Source organism: Notamacropus eugenii, chromosome 6 (genome assembly GCF_028372415.1).
Source record: "Notamacropus eugenii isolate mMacEug1 chromosome 6, mMacEug1.pri_v2, whole genome shotgun sequence".
NCBI lineage: Eukaryota > Metazoa > Chordata > Mammalia > Diprotodontia > Macropodidae > Notamacropus > Notamacropus eugenii.
This window is the reverse complement of record NC_092877.1, coordinates 153,085,065-153,100,031: the sequence shown is the minus strand read 5'-3', so window position 1 is coordinate 153,100,031 and position 14,967 is coordinate 153,085,065. Positions and strand designations below refer to the sequence as shown.

The following is a 14,967-nucleotide window of genomic DNA, read 5'->3' as shown; positions in this document are numbered from 1 at the left end:
AGTTTTCAGTGTAGTCAAAACCAGTAATTTTTGATTTTCAAATGTTTAATGCTTAGATTACCTACATATCTGAAGTTTTGAATCCTCCTTTCTTGAATAAACTAAGCCTCAGTCATTAAGCTCAAGGAGAGAGTAGTGTGGTACAGTGGGAAGCTCATTGGATTCAAAGGACTAGGTTGGAAACATGATTCTGTTGATTATTAGCTATGTGACCTAGGCCAATGCATTAGACCTCAGTTTATGGGCCTCAGTTTACTCATCTGCAAAATGAGAGTGTTGGGTCAGATGACATCTGAGATCACTCCTAGTTCTAAATCTATTATTCTATGTACTAAGAAATAAGAATGCATTTATTTATTGCAGTATAAGGTGTTTAATGAACACATTTTGGAAACTTTCTCACAACTTTGCATAAATAAATACAGCTTAGAGAGCAGAATTTTAAACATCAGCTTTTAGTTTGCCACATAGATTTTTACAACTATATAACATTTCTCCACCTATTTAATAATGTTCTTCATGTCCAAGTAGAGTTGAAATGTATAAATGACTTTTTCTCTAATTTTCCTTTTAGTAGCTTCTTGACAAAAAATACAAATCAAAAGTCTAAAGTAGAGTTATATAATATTTAATGGATTTTATCCTGAATAGCTTTTCCAATTTGTGTTATACCAAAACCTTTGGGAGATTTACTTCCAATATGTGAAGGAAAATTCTAATAACAATGTATAAAAAATTGTCCCATGTGTGAAAATTTTAAAAAATCTGTTGGTTTTTAGACTTATTGTTGTGGAAAGAATGGTCTGATCTTCATGGACATCCCCTTCAATGAATACCATGACCCCTTCCAATTCATCCACACTACTCCATCATCTGTGCCATGTTTTGCCATATCCCAGCTGTAATGGCCACCCCAATAGTATCTGCCATTTGGGTTAGCTGAGTGGCATCTGTTGTACCACCATCCACCGCCATCTTCCTTAGAACACTGTTTACTCAAATCTGTAGTTACCCTGAAAGGAGAAAGAGTAGTAATTAGTCATGATATATGAATGTTATCAATGGCACACATTACAAAGAAATCATATGGATAAAGGAAAACTCTGTGTGCATTTGCTAAGTCTGAAAGAAACCATTGATGTGTCAGAAAATCTGGATGTAAAATTATTCTCATTTCAAGAAGCATAATTCTAGGAGTTTCCCTCTTTCTCATTTTTTAGTAATGACAAAGAAGCATCTGATTTTGAGGTGTTGTTCTGCAAATTTTTTTTAGGCCACGAGACTGTAGTAAGGTAATGATCTTAATGATGAGTACTCCAGGTTTGATGACTTCCTGGAATGTACTGTTTATTACTTCTGGGAGAGAGGGAACAAGATTTACAGCAACTAGAGACACAAAGAGCATAGTGTTGACATCTGGATGGAGCAAATTTCATACATTGCAGCAGGAGTAAGCAGCACAAACTGTGCCTCAAAGTCAACTTTTTAAGACAAATATGGGGGTAGGGAGAGGCTCGCACATGAGGTCCTCTGGGGAAAAGACCAAAGATAGGGTGAGGCCACTGCTGGAAAAGCAGTAGAGCCAGGTCACTCAGGCAGAAACTAACTTCCTATTTTAATTAATTATTCTTGCTACGTGCTAAGATGAATTATTTTCTACACAAGATTTGTAAATGCTGTCTATTCCTCAGAAATTTCCCTGCTCTCGGGTAAAGCCCCACTCACTTCATCCTAGTTATGGCTTTGCTGGTAACCACAAATAGCTTCTCTTAAATTGATGTTAAAATATTTCATAAAGAGTATGGTAACAGTGAGCAAGATTCTGTTTTAGATTTTCCCTCTTTCCTGACCAACATTGCAGGAAAAGGTGAAACCTGCAGAATTAATGTCTATACAGGGTAGATACTTAGTCCTGCTCTTTTTCTCTCCAGCTATGTTTGCCTTCCGTGTGCAGAGTAATTCATGGGCACAGCAATGCCTCAAAGAAGTTACTCTCTTTAGATATGTGTGTGACTTTTTCTTTTCTCCAGTTTCTACAATAAGAAATCAGAGGTCTTTTTTTATTTGGCAATAAGGTAGGGAAAGAATTGCACTGATGAAGCTAAATGTTACAAGTTCAGTAAGGCAGTACTTTATCCCTTTTTAAAACTCCACTTTTTAAAGGAACAATAAATTGCAGGTCATTATAGAACTATTTAGGCTACTGAAAAACTGAATGATAGGTTGAAAGCCTGTATTGGACTATCAGAGATATTGGAATTGTTCTAAATATCTGATCACCAAGGGGACACCTTCTTAAAGTATTAGAGATGAGAGCATATGAAGGACCATTTGTAGCCAGAACATGTGTGTTTGCTGTTAAAGATTCAAAGTGACATGGTTAGTTGCTGTATTTCAAAGGATTTATGAATGTAGACATACCACCCATCGTTATCTCTGTCATATGTGCTGAAGAACATGCCGTTGTGAATAGTCATGGTCCTGTTCTCTCCCACCAGCTGGGATGCTCCATCCATTAAGGCATTGCCGGCAGTTCCTTTGTATTTACTAACAGAGATCTGGTACTTGTTGCCTTCATTCTGTACCGTGAATCCTCCATAATGAGCCTTCACCTTATCACCTTTCCAATCTTCCATTTCAATCAGAAGTTCAGTGGGTCCCATTTTGGTAAGCTGGCTAATTTTATCATTTCCAAGCCAATATTCACCTAAAATTTAAAATAATACAAAATCCCATGAAAATTAAAATATTTGAAAACTACCAACATTCCTGTTCCAGCTGATTGTAATTTTCCTTCTCCCCCGACAATTTAATTTCTCCAACACTGACAAACTACAGTAAATGCCTCATAATTGAGATGCTTTCTGAAAGGCCAACATAATGGTATAGAGACAATGGTTTTTAAATGGTATTTGATGGTGAATTGATGAATAGTAAAAATGTTGACAAGAACATATGTTCTTTAAAATGAAAAAAAAATCTTTTAAAAAAAGTTTTCTGAATGTTACCTGGCAAACCACAGTATTTCTTTGCATCATCATTGGTTGCAATATTTCCAAATCCTTTTTTGTATGCATCCCATTTTCTGCCAAAGTCAACACTACCATCTTGACGTTTCTGGATTACTGTCCATCCTTGTGATGAGAGAGAAACCAAGATTGTTTTCATTAATCATTAAAATAATTTTCTTCACAGTTTGTATCCTTTTATTATTGGCACCTAAAGCCCACCAAGAAGAGATGCTCAAAAATCATTGAAAATAATTTAAAAGTTAATACTTAAAACAAAACAAAATATACCCCTAAAAAACAAACTCCAGTCCTTACAAAATAGCAGGTATATAACTGTATCCAAAGGCACAAAAAAGTCAAGTGCATTTTGCATCTTTGGGGAGGCTTGTGTAAACCAAACCAATATATTATGACAAACTTGAAATTTTGGCAAAAGTATTTCTCTTTATAAGAAAATCATCTTTTAAATAAAACCGAAATAGTTTAATAATTTCATTAATATATTCAAAGTAATAGATTATAAAATTTTGGACATAATTATATAGGACTCAGATTATTTCTGACATCATGATAGTTGAAACAACATGGAGTAGTAGACAGAATCCTGGGCTTGGAGTTAAGAAATTCTGAATTCAAATTCTACCTCTGACCCATACTAGCTATTCAGGCAAATGACCTAATCTTTAAGAGTTCCTCAGACATCTTTCGGGTCATAGGTAGATGATCTGTATAGTTAAATATTATTTTGCATAGTTAAAACCACTTGGAGGAAATTTCAAATCCTTTGTGCATAATAATAGTAGTAAATATTAAAAGTCAGTCTTATAATAATGTTTAAAGAAAGACAAGTTTTGTAGATTTTGGTCAAAGTTAACCATCCTTCCCACTGGTCATACTATCATACCAATGTTGTACTTAATGATACTTTGAAATTAGATAGCTTACATAATAATATATAATAATATTATATAATATATAATATTAATAATATAATATACATTATATTATATTATGTTATATAATAATTATATAAAATAATATAATATACATTATATTATATTATATTATGTTATATAATAATTATATTATATATATTATATATGTATTATATATAATATATAATAAAAATATATAATATCATAATAATTTAATATATCAACAACTTGACAAGTGCTTAAAATTGTTAAAACTTCACAGTTCTTAAACCCAAGTCTCATAAACATTAACATCATATTATTGACATGAATGCATTTTACTCCATAATTTTTTCAAAAAAATTTCACAAGACCATGTATTTACCTCCATTTTCTGTCTTCATATCACAATAAACTCTATATGGTTTGACAGAACTGTCAGGCTGAATGAGATACATTTCAGATGTATCACCTCCTTTCCTAATAATTTCTTCGCACTCTGCAAACATATAATGACACAAGTTATGCAAGGATTTTATTATCTTAAGAAACTCTGTAACCTTCTTATGTCTTGCCTAGAGATGATAGGATATACAACCTGAAAAATGAAAAAAGAAAACTATTGGTTTGATTTCACAGCAGCTTAACTTAAAAATCATCATCAATACACATAAAAAAGAAAAACAGATTTCCTTAGGTAACTCATCTAACTTCCCTGAGCCTCAGTTTCCTCATTTATAAAATGAAGGAAACTGACTAGGTAACCTCTAAGGTATCTTTTACCTTTAAATCTATAATGCTATCATTATTTTTGTTTATAAGGATGACACATCTAGAAGAACAAGTGGTTATTAATAAAATGTGGAAATTTGCAAATGGATCATTGCAACAAATCAGCAGTGTGTTTGTCTCCATGGTTTTTGATATTATAATAATGTAATAAGATAAACTTGCATATAATAAGGTAATTGAGAAACTTCCATCGTTGATATTTAAGAACACTATATAAGCTAGGCATTCTGCCATGTGTCTGTAATCATTACTAAAGGGGAGATAAGGCTAGCTGATCACTTGAGTTGGGGAGTTCTGAGCTATAACAGGACTAAAACCAATCTGGTGTCTTCATGAAGTGTGGCACCAATATGGTGAGCCCCCAAGAGAGAAGGCCCACCTGGCTTTGTGAGGACAAACAAGCCTCAAACTACCCTAGGTTAGAAAAATGGAGCAGATTAGAGCTCCAAGCTGATTGGAAGTGAGAATGAGCCTGCAACTGGCTGCTGCACTTCCAGCCTGGGTGGGGGAGGGAAACTTAGTCTCAAATACACACACATATATGTGTATACATCTATATTGATGCCCAAATGTATACATGCATATATATGTACATATATATGGATATGTGTGTGTGCATATATTCATATTAACTAACTAAACTCATACTTTGCATAGGCATTTGAAAATCACAGCTTTTCCAGTTTATAACTTACCTATAAGTTTGTCACCAACAGACAGTAACATGCAAAACAGAGGGACTTCATATCTGTCTATCTAAGCATCACTCATTTGTCCATTCTCACAATCCTTCTGCAGCCTCCACCCTAACACACATCATACAAACTCTTTCCTCTATTTCATATTCTTGCCACTACCTTCATACACAACTCACCTCTCACATACACCCTATTCCATCAGATAATGGGTAGTTAGTGATGAGAAAACTTCAAATGGGCTTCTAACATAACCCTGGAGATCATCATGTGTTAAAGAGCCACTATGAAAATGGCTGAGAAAAAGTAGGGTTTCTTAAGCTCCTTTCTAGCCTTCTAGCTGTAAGGGAATGTAAGCTTTTACCAAAGTCCCAAAGTCCTGTGCTTATTAATATACCTTTGCCTGAAACCACTGGGATATTACAACTGACGGTGCATGGTTTGCGGCAGTAGTCCATTTGGGCTGAAACATCACTTTCTAATTTCTGTATTTTGCTTCTTAGGTTTTCTAGAATTGAACGAAGCACTCGGAGGTTATTTGGGATGTGAGTAGTCACAGTCTGCTGAATATAGATTTGATGCTTTTCCAGTTCGGAGGAAAACCCATTTACTGCATTTTCATTGTCTATAAAAAAAGGAAAATGGACAGGAAAGGTCATTGTTTTCCTTTTATTTTAAATACAAGTTCACAAGAACTTATTAAGCATTTACAATGTGCCAGAGTCTATTAAACACTGAATATACTGAAATCTTGTAAAAGGTGGGTATAAAGACATATGAGTAAAATCTGCCCACAAACTTAACCTGTTAACTAAGCTTTTAATACACATAGTTCTAACGCTGAATGGATGAGGGGGCAGACAAGTAGTATTATACAAATCCATGTAGGATCATTAGTACTAAATCTAAATAAAAAATTATGATCCATTAGAATTAACTGAAGCTTGTCCTGTTAGGAACTGTGGAAAATGCAGAATCTGTATGATGAAAAACAGAAATATCACAAATTGTGGTATGATGCTAGTAGCTTAGAACATTTAAACAATCAGAGCGCTGATGAAATGAAATTTTTCTTGGTGTTAGAAAAATTACATGCTATTGATACTAAATTTTAAATTATTGTAATAGTACATAAACAAACTGTAAGCTAAAGTTTTAGATGGGGGCCAACTTAGAAATTACCTGACATTATAAGTGGACAGATCTAACAAGGAGATAAGATAATATTAACTGAACATAGTAGATGTAAACCTGTCCAGTTCTGCAAAATGACCAAGAACTGCTGATCACTAGAAACTGAAATAGTGGGAGGAATTAGAGGCTACACTGGCTTCAGGATTAGGGAGAGATGCACTGTGGTACAAGTAAGAAGCCTGGCCTTGGAGTCACAGCACCTAAGTCTGAATCATGGTTCTGCCAATTATTAGCTACATGACCTTGGAAAAGTCACTCTCTCACCCTCTCTAGGCTTCACTTTTCTCATCTGTAAAATAGGAGGATAGGATTAGATGACTTTTAAGGTACCTTTTAGCTCTCTCCCTATAGTCCTAGGAATCACTTTAAGGGTGAGCTCTGTGGCTTTAAAATGTCTCAGTCATTGAGTCACTGTATGGGAAGAATCAGAATTTCATTAATTTAAGAGAAGAACAAAACTAGGCTGTGACCACGATATAGATAAAAAATGGGTCAGAGATGACAGGACTATACCAGACAAAATCAGAGAAATTAAAATAAAAGAGGGTTGTTTTCTTCTTATATCAAAATTCTATAATGTACAGCATTTTAATTTTTTTCCTTCATTACTGCCTTTAAAGTATGATCTTATCTCAGTTGACTTAAAGGAAGGAGGTTTTGCTAATATGTAATTTGGGAAGCCTAGGGGATGACTTCCCTCAGGATTTTGAGGGAATCTAGAAGTATCAATCAAGAAAGAAGAACACCTTAGGGATACTACCAACATGTTTAACAGAAACTGTTCCCATTTTCTGAGGGTTGTGTATTTTTTTTTTAAGTGTGAGGAGGAAACTTCTTTTTTTTCTGTCTTTTGCTTTATTTCAATATTTATTTATTTTTAGTTTTCAACATTCACTTTTATAAGTGTATACTTTTTTATACCTAGCTTAATGATCATCTAGTCCAGTCCTCTAATTTTGCAGATGAGGAAACTGAGGTCCAGAGAGATTAAGTGATGCACCCAAAGTCACAGAGTAGTAGTATCTGGATTTGCCTCCAAATCCTCTCACTTTTAAATATGCCCAACCACAACGGTCCCCCAACTTTCATTTTTTAGTGTGAGATGAAAGAGAAATTATAGTTACCTATCACTTGCTTCTGTCTTTTACCCCACATGTCCTTTAAGATTCCCACATATTGGAAGCTGGAAGAAGTTCTCTCAGAAAACGAGTCCACTTCAGTCCCTAGGTCTCTAACGCTGGCTTTCATAGTTCTTTCCTGTTTCACTAATGTGTCTTGTAGCACGCATCCTGTTGGACACAACACTCCCTAAAAGCAAAGAAAAGGAAAGGTAATAGAAATCCACTATCTGCATTTGGAAGAGGTGTTTGAGATAGGACCTTTTATCAAAACAGCATGGAATGAAAGTTCAGTTTTAATCTATTTAGCACAGTGGTTGTTAATTTAATGTTTAGTTAAAAAAATAAGATCGGACACAATATTGGCCTCACATAGATGAATTGTGAAAATATTATTGCCATTGTCTACTACTTCTGTTTGTCTCCAAAGGAGTGTATCATTTGGAAACACCAGAAATAAAAATAGTCATCATCAAAGTCAATTTTAGGTACTCTCTAAGGAAGTGACAGCTTTTTTACCTTATGGGCTTGTAAGTAGTAAATTAGTCTTAAATAAAGAAGAAATCTTTAGAGTTTGCTTATTGCAAGTTTTCCTAAATATGAATAGTATAGATGTATATTTTTGATCTGTTGCTAAGTAATCACTAGAATTATTGGATGAGAGCATGGAGAAAAAAAGGCCTCTGTCTCCACATTTACCTGGCTGCTTTCACATATGGGACTGTCAGATTACACTGGCTTAAAACTATGATCACTAGGTCTGAGTTTGACTCCTTAAAATATTTTATTTAAAGCTCCATGCTTCACCTCAATAAAATAATGAGGACTCTGACAACCAGTTTGCTCGTCACAGGGGGATCACAGAGTTTCAGAGCAGTAAAGGACCTGGGAGTCATCTAGTCCAAGTAGTAGGTATACAGGAATCCCCTCTGCTGTATCCACAAGAAGTGGTCGCTCAGTCCTTTCCTGGTGAACGAGAGAGAGAGAGAGAGAGAGAGAGAGAGAGAGAGAGAGAGAGAGAGAGAGAGAGAGAGAGAGACAGAGAGAGAGACAGAGAGAGAGACAGAGAGAGAGACAGAGAGAGAGAGACAGAGAGAGAGAGAGACAGAGACAGAGAGAGAGACAGAGACAGAGAGAGAGAGAGAGAGAGAGAGAGACAGAGAGAGAGAGAGACAGAGAGAGAGAGAGACAGAGAGAGAGAGAACCTCCTACCTTCCAGAAAATCTATTCCAATCTTGGAGAACCCCAATTGGTAGAAGTTTGTCATGTTAAACCTAAATCCATCTTTTGGCTTCCATCTATTGCTTGGTCTGTCCTCCAGGGCCATTCCCTCTGCCATGTAATCACTTTTAAGCTCTCCATCTCTAGTTTAGCTCCTATTGCACACCTATCTCTGATATCAAAACAAAGGTATTTTCATATCATATCCAGCTATGACAGTAAATGTGCACAGGTATTAAAGACCACATGTAAGAGACTAAAGACCTTTTAATATACCACAGCAGGGAAGAAACTATAGATTATCTTCAACTCATTATTGAAACTTTTTTCTTTTTATTATGAAGTGAGCAAATGAATATTTCAATATACAAAGAGCAGAAGAGGACTGCATATGGAACTGTGAACTTATGTAATGTGTAGTTTTCTTCAGTGTCTATGAAACTGAAACTGGTAGCAATGAAACTGCTCTCCTGTGCTTTTCTGTGAATTCCGAAAAAAGTGTTTTACTGAAACTCTGTCCTCCTCCTCTTACTAACTCTCCTCTTTCCATCAAACATTCAACTCAATACTTTGCTCAAATGTAGCAAAACCAGGAAATCATTAGGAATGAATTTCTGGGTTCCTTCTGTGTTGTATCACTCAAGTGTAATTCCTATAAAAATGAAACCCTGAACCAGAAGCAGAAACATTTCTAGTATTTGGTAGTAAAACCAAAGAAAACGAAGCAAAACCCTTCATGTAATGGAGGACATTAATACATAGTCAGTAGCACTGAGCCCCTTTCCCAGAACTGTCTTCACTGGCCATGACCAATTTTGCTAATGATTTTAATTCACTTACCATATCGGGATCAGCATGGAGGCAGCCTCCAGCATCGGGGGCTTTTCTTTCCAGTTTCTTCTGTTGAATAGATTGAGGTTGGGGAGGTCGTGCTCGGTACCCTCCCCCACTGATGGGAGGTGGAGCCGGTCTCAGAGTTGGAGCTGACTCCCTTCTCCTGTCTATAGGCCGATGACCCCGAGCATCCACTCCAGACTTCAGGAATAAAGGGGAAAAGAAGATCCATAGTCACAGAGTCATAACATGTTAAAGCTGGAAGATCATCTAGTCTAGCAGTTCTTAACTTTTTGTGTGTGTCAGGGACCCCTTTTGACAATCTGGTGAAATTTATGTACCCCTTCTCAGAATGATGATTTTAATTGCACAAAGTAAAATACATAAGATTATGAAAGGAAACCAATTATGCTGAAATATGGTTATCAAAATATATCTTTTAGAAGTTCATAGATAGGCTAAGAACTAGTCTAGTCTAATTAGTATTTAAAAAAAAAAACAAAACCTTTCCCCTTAACTATGCACTCTCTTAAACAAACATTCTCTCCCTCTGTCTCTGTCTCTGTCTGTCTCTCTGTCTGTCTCTCTGTCTCTGTCTGTCTCTCTGTCTCTCTGTCTCTCTATCTCTGTCTCTCTCTCTGTCTCTGCCTCTCTCTGTCTCTCTGTCTCTCTGTCTCGTCTCTCTCTCTCTCTCCCCCTGTCTCTCTCTGTTTCTTTCCTCATCCCATCATTATCTAATTTTGAGAAAGAGCTGTCTACAATGTTTCTACATACTTTCTACCCAATTGCTACTCAATCCCTTGCAGCTTGGCTTCTGTCCCCACCACTGTCCTGAAATAATTCTTTTTAAGGTCACTACCGACTTCCTTAATGCTAAATTCAGTGGCCTTTATTCTGTCTTCATCCTCCTCAACTTTGTGCCATTGGACATTAACAGCCACTCCCTTATCTTTTCCTTTGATTTCTGTGACACTACTCTCATGGTCTGTTCTTTAATTGTTCTTTCTCCATCTCTCTTGGCTGGCTCTTTAATTTTTTCTTGCCCCTTAAATACAAGTGCTTCCAAAGATTCTGTTCTTGTCTCTTTTCTTTGTTGAATTTACCCACTCCTATTTCTTCAAATATCACCTCTATGTTCCTTACTTCAAAAAAAATGATTTTCCAATCCCACCACAAATTTTGCAGTTTCAGTCTTACGTTTACAACTATGTATTAGATAACTTCACTTGTATGTCCCAGCAGGTTCACAAATTCAAGATGTCCAAAACTTAACTCATCCATTCTCTCAGATTTGTACTTCTAACTTCTCTGTTCAAAGCACTGCTGTCCTTTTGGTTACTGAGATTCATATCCTCATTTATCTTTGACTCTTTTCTTTTCCTTATTGCATACATCCAGTCGTGCTAACCTTTGATTATTCTACTTCTGCAATACTGCTGGCAGCCCCTTGAGGTTACCGTTGTAGCCTCCCAGATGGGTTTCATGGTTCCGACCATCCTTCCACACCTCTGACCAAGTAACTTTCCCAAAGCATTACTCTGATCATGTCACAATACTCCAAAGCTTTCAGTGACTCTAATTGTTTACTATCGAAAATGTGCAGCTCTGATGTTAACACTTGAGGCCTTCCAAGATCTGGTTCCAACCTATCTTGTGAATCTTATCTCATACTATTTCTTATCCTGTAATTTGAATTCCAGACAAAATTATATTCTCTGTCTTGCACTTGGATTTTACACTCTGGGCCTTTGCTCATATTTTATGCCTTGGTTTATTCCATACCCTAGGCTTAGAAAAAGATTCCACTTGAGGGAAAGAAAATAAATTGTTGTTCATTGAAAAAAAAGATGAAATAAGACTCCTCAATGATCCAGCTATCACTTTTTGTTGAAATTCATCTTCCTCCCTCCCTTCCTTCCTTCCTTCCTTCCTTCCTTCCTTCCTTCCTTCCTTCCTTCCTTCCTTCCTTCCTTCTCTTTCTTCCTCCTTTCCTTCTGTCCACGTAAGGTACAAAGACATCAGGCTGTTTGTTGAATTGAACTTCCTTCTCTTGAAATTGAGGAAGCAGGCCTAGAAAAATTAAGAGATCAGCTCAAGTTGACACAGACCAGATCGGTATGTAGTTATTGGAGATGGGGTAACTCTTGGGCAAAGAAACTAGGCAAACAGAATCCCAGCAGCCTCTGTGAACAGTCATATCTGCAAATAGAAATAATTTGTAGGTACATTTGTACCTAGATTGATTGTAAGGCAATGAGACCAATTCTTTAAATCTAAAACATCAGGAATCCACTAGTGAGTGGTGAGGAACCTATTCTGTCAACAAAGATTAATGTCATTTAGCCCATTTTATACACTAAGTTCCTATATTTGATTGCTGCATTCCCAGACATGTGTAATATGTTTAAAATTAGGTTTGCTTAAGCTCTCTATATATTAACTTTATCAAGAAAGTAACCTATTTATTAAGGGGAAAACTTATTAACATATGAATACTATACTATGTGGTAACTGAAGATTTGAAGAGAAATAGTTCACTGAATGTTGCTAACAGTACCACCCATAATTCTTAGCAACTGATTTCTTGAGTCTTTGAGCTTGTCAGCAAAATGTTTTCTCTAAGCCATTCCAAAGGCAGCCCTGATCTGCTGCCCCTTAGTTATTTCCTTTAGATGAAAGACAATGATTCTGTTCTCATTTAAAGTATCTTTGCATTTATACTGTACTTGAAAGTATTTGCTAACTTTAGAAAGTAACCGCTTCTCACAATAACAAGGAAGAGGGAAAACAGAGGAAACAGTCTCAAGATGTTAGATCAAGCCTCAGTCTCCTGTTAGTTACAGTATCCCACAAAAGCGCCATGAACCCTTATCGGATACATCAGCTGAACTCAATGCATTAGACCACAGAAGCCACTGAATAACCGGTCTGTAATGTCTTTCTTGCACTTATTCCACATGTATTTTTAAGCACTTAATTTATAGAACAAAGTGTAGTAGTCACTGCAGGGGAAAAAACAGGGCATGGTCTCTGCTGTCAAAGAACTTAAGAATCTTAAAGAAACTGTATTGCCCTGTTCATAGGAATGTGGTGAGATTTATCAATTTACAGTAGATAGACTGAACAATAATGATTGTATGCTTCTATCTGAGTTAAAGTAGCATTAATATGGGCTAATGAGATTGAGGCAGCAGTGGCAAAGTACAAAATAAAGTACAGATTTCACCATTATAGCAACATTTAATTTAATCAATGAATATAACTATCTAAATAATTCAAGTAAAAAAAACGCTTTCGAATCAGCTGTCTCTATGAATCAAATTAACTGGAAAAAGGGCTTTTTTTTTGTAGAATGACACATAGAAAAACTGGGCTCTCCTCCCTAATGCTAACTCATTAAAGAATCTTAAAGAGGTCCTTTTCCCTCTCTACTACTGATTACTCTCATCTATGAAATAAGAATAAAATTGGCTTTTGAATTTATCTCAAGAGGTTTTGTCAAAATTTTATTTTGGTTTTATAAATTCTCTCTAATCTATCCCTGAATTTTTACTGATAAAAATAACTTAAATGTAATATTAAATGAAATATATTTTTATAAATAGATGAATTAGACAAAGCAATTTGCTTTATATTATTTTTTATTTACAAGAAAACATAATAAAAATTATTGCATTCATTTTCTAATATGACATTCCATTTTCCTTAAATCACTACTGATTATTACAACTACCCTTCATTTCAGTTGCTAAATATTGCTTTTTTCATTGACAGGTGAACTTTATACACCCATTGCTCACATTTTGTCTACTTCTCATATTCAACTTTTCTGATTTCTATTCTGTACCATTTTCATAATTGTTTTCTTATCTGTTAATATTAACACACTGAAGACTTAACATACAGTAAAACAAGTAAATGACAAAAGCATAACTTACCTTACTTACACTGCCACCTCCCTAAAGAAAAGAGAGATAAAAAGTCCATAAAAAAATAAAACAGGAAGAAAAATACCTTTCTTTTACATAAAGAAATTAATTACATTTTCCATGAAAGCTCTTAAAATAAAATTGTTCCTGAAATTATTTTAATTTCATTTATAAAATTTACTATCATGAATTGATTGTAGTTCTTATAAAAATAAATATGCATATATAATTACATAACATTATGTATAGATCATCAGAACTTATATTAATTCTATTAATATGACATTTTAATTTTTATAATAACCTCGCCTTCGTAGTCATAGTCAGAACTGGATTTAACTATGGAAATGCAGAGCAGGAGCAGCAAAAGACGCTTCATGGCAGAAGATTTTGAGAATGCCCAAGTAACCATCCTTTGCTAAGGTGTGTGAGAGTGAGATCTTCAATCCTATATATACACTAGGCAGCTTGGTAGGCCTGATTTTAAAACTAGTTAGAATCTCCAGTTAATATTTAATCTTGTTGGCTGAGCCATTTTAAACACTTGAGCAACATCTTCCCAGCAAACCGTATTTTCTGGTCATACAACCCTTTCCCCCTGATGGCCTAATTTAGACGCCCCACGAAATTTCTGCAAATCCTCCAGTTTGGAAAGGTTAAGGGAAATCAAGAGTTTCTTGAAAAACATGTGTGCCACTTTCCAGTTACCCAAATTTGGATTCAGGGATCTGTGTAGAAAGGAATATGCTAAGAAAACAAGTTTCCAAATATTCTCCAAAAATGTAGAAAATTTCAAGAGTCAACTCGCAAAAGTTTAAGCTATTCACAAGGTAATGATTTAAATTGTAAACTCATTATTTATATTCCATAAATGTTTATTTTGGGGGGCTGCCACTTAAGTTTTAAATATCCATAGTGAACAAAAGAACTAGATGGGACTTTAAAGTTCATAGTTCATTCCCTTCAACCTAATCTTACAAATGAGTAAAGCCAGGCTAGAGAGCAGGAGGGGGTTAAACAGTTCAGGGAAGGACTAGAACATGCGGTTTTGGACATCACATTTTTAACCACTAGTAACGCTGAAGTCCAAATACTATACTTTATTCTTTTGCAGCAAAAAGTCTTCTACAAAGAAAATACAGTTCTTAATATTCATCTTCTTAGGAAATATCTTATTTTATCCTTTCTTGGAGCAGATGAAAATGTTCAGGATAAAATTTCAAAGTTTAATAAAAATGTATTATGATGAAAACAGCTAG

At 35.3% G+C, this 14,967-nt stretch overlaps 1 protein-coding gene across 1 annotated transcript; it reads right to left on the bottom strand.

Annotated features, from left to right (window-relative positions):
• Positions 1–439: 439 nt before the first annotated feature.
• FGB (fibrinogen beta chain) lies at positions 440–14,161 on the bottom strand. Its single transcript, XM_072621310.1, has 9 exons — positions 14,013–14,161; positions 13,718–13,738; positions 9,786–9,980; positions 7,731–7,914; positions 5,810–6,037; positions 4,311–4,424; positions 3,009–3,134; positions 2,422–2,707; positions 440–1,013 (listed from the first exon to the last, which is right to left on the bottom strand). The coding sequence occupies exons 1-9, from the start codon at positions 14,118–14,120 to the stop codon at positions 782–784; spliced, it is 1,494 nt and encodes a 497-aa protein (XP_072477411.1). The 5' UTR covers positions 14,121–14,161; the 3' UTR covers positions 440–781.
• Between the last annotated feature and the right edge of the window lie 806 nt (positions 14,162–14,967).

What these genes read in the sequence shown, in the direction of transcription:
- FGB (XM_072621310.1), bottom strand. Translation starts at nt 14,120, where the DNA reads ATGGTTACTTGGGCATTCTCAAAATCTTCTGCCATGAAGCGTCTTTTG. An exon ending in GAGGTGGCAGTGTAAGTAAG is followed by an intron (nt 9,981 to 13,717) that starts GTAAGTTATGCT and finishes TTATTCCTGAAG; the next exon opens with TCTGGAGTGGATGCTCGGGG. An exon ending in GAAATACTGTGGTTTGCCAG is followed by an intron (nt 2,708 to 3,008) that starts GTAACATTCAGA and finishes TTTAAATTTTAG; the next exon opens with GTGAATATTGGCTTGGAAAT.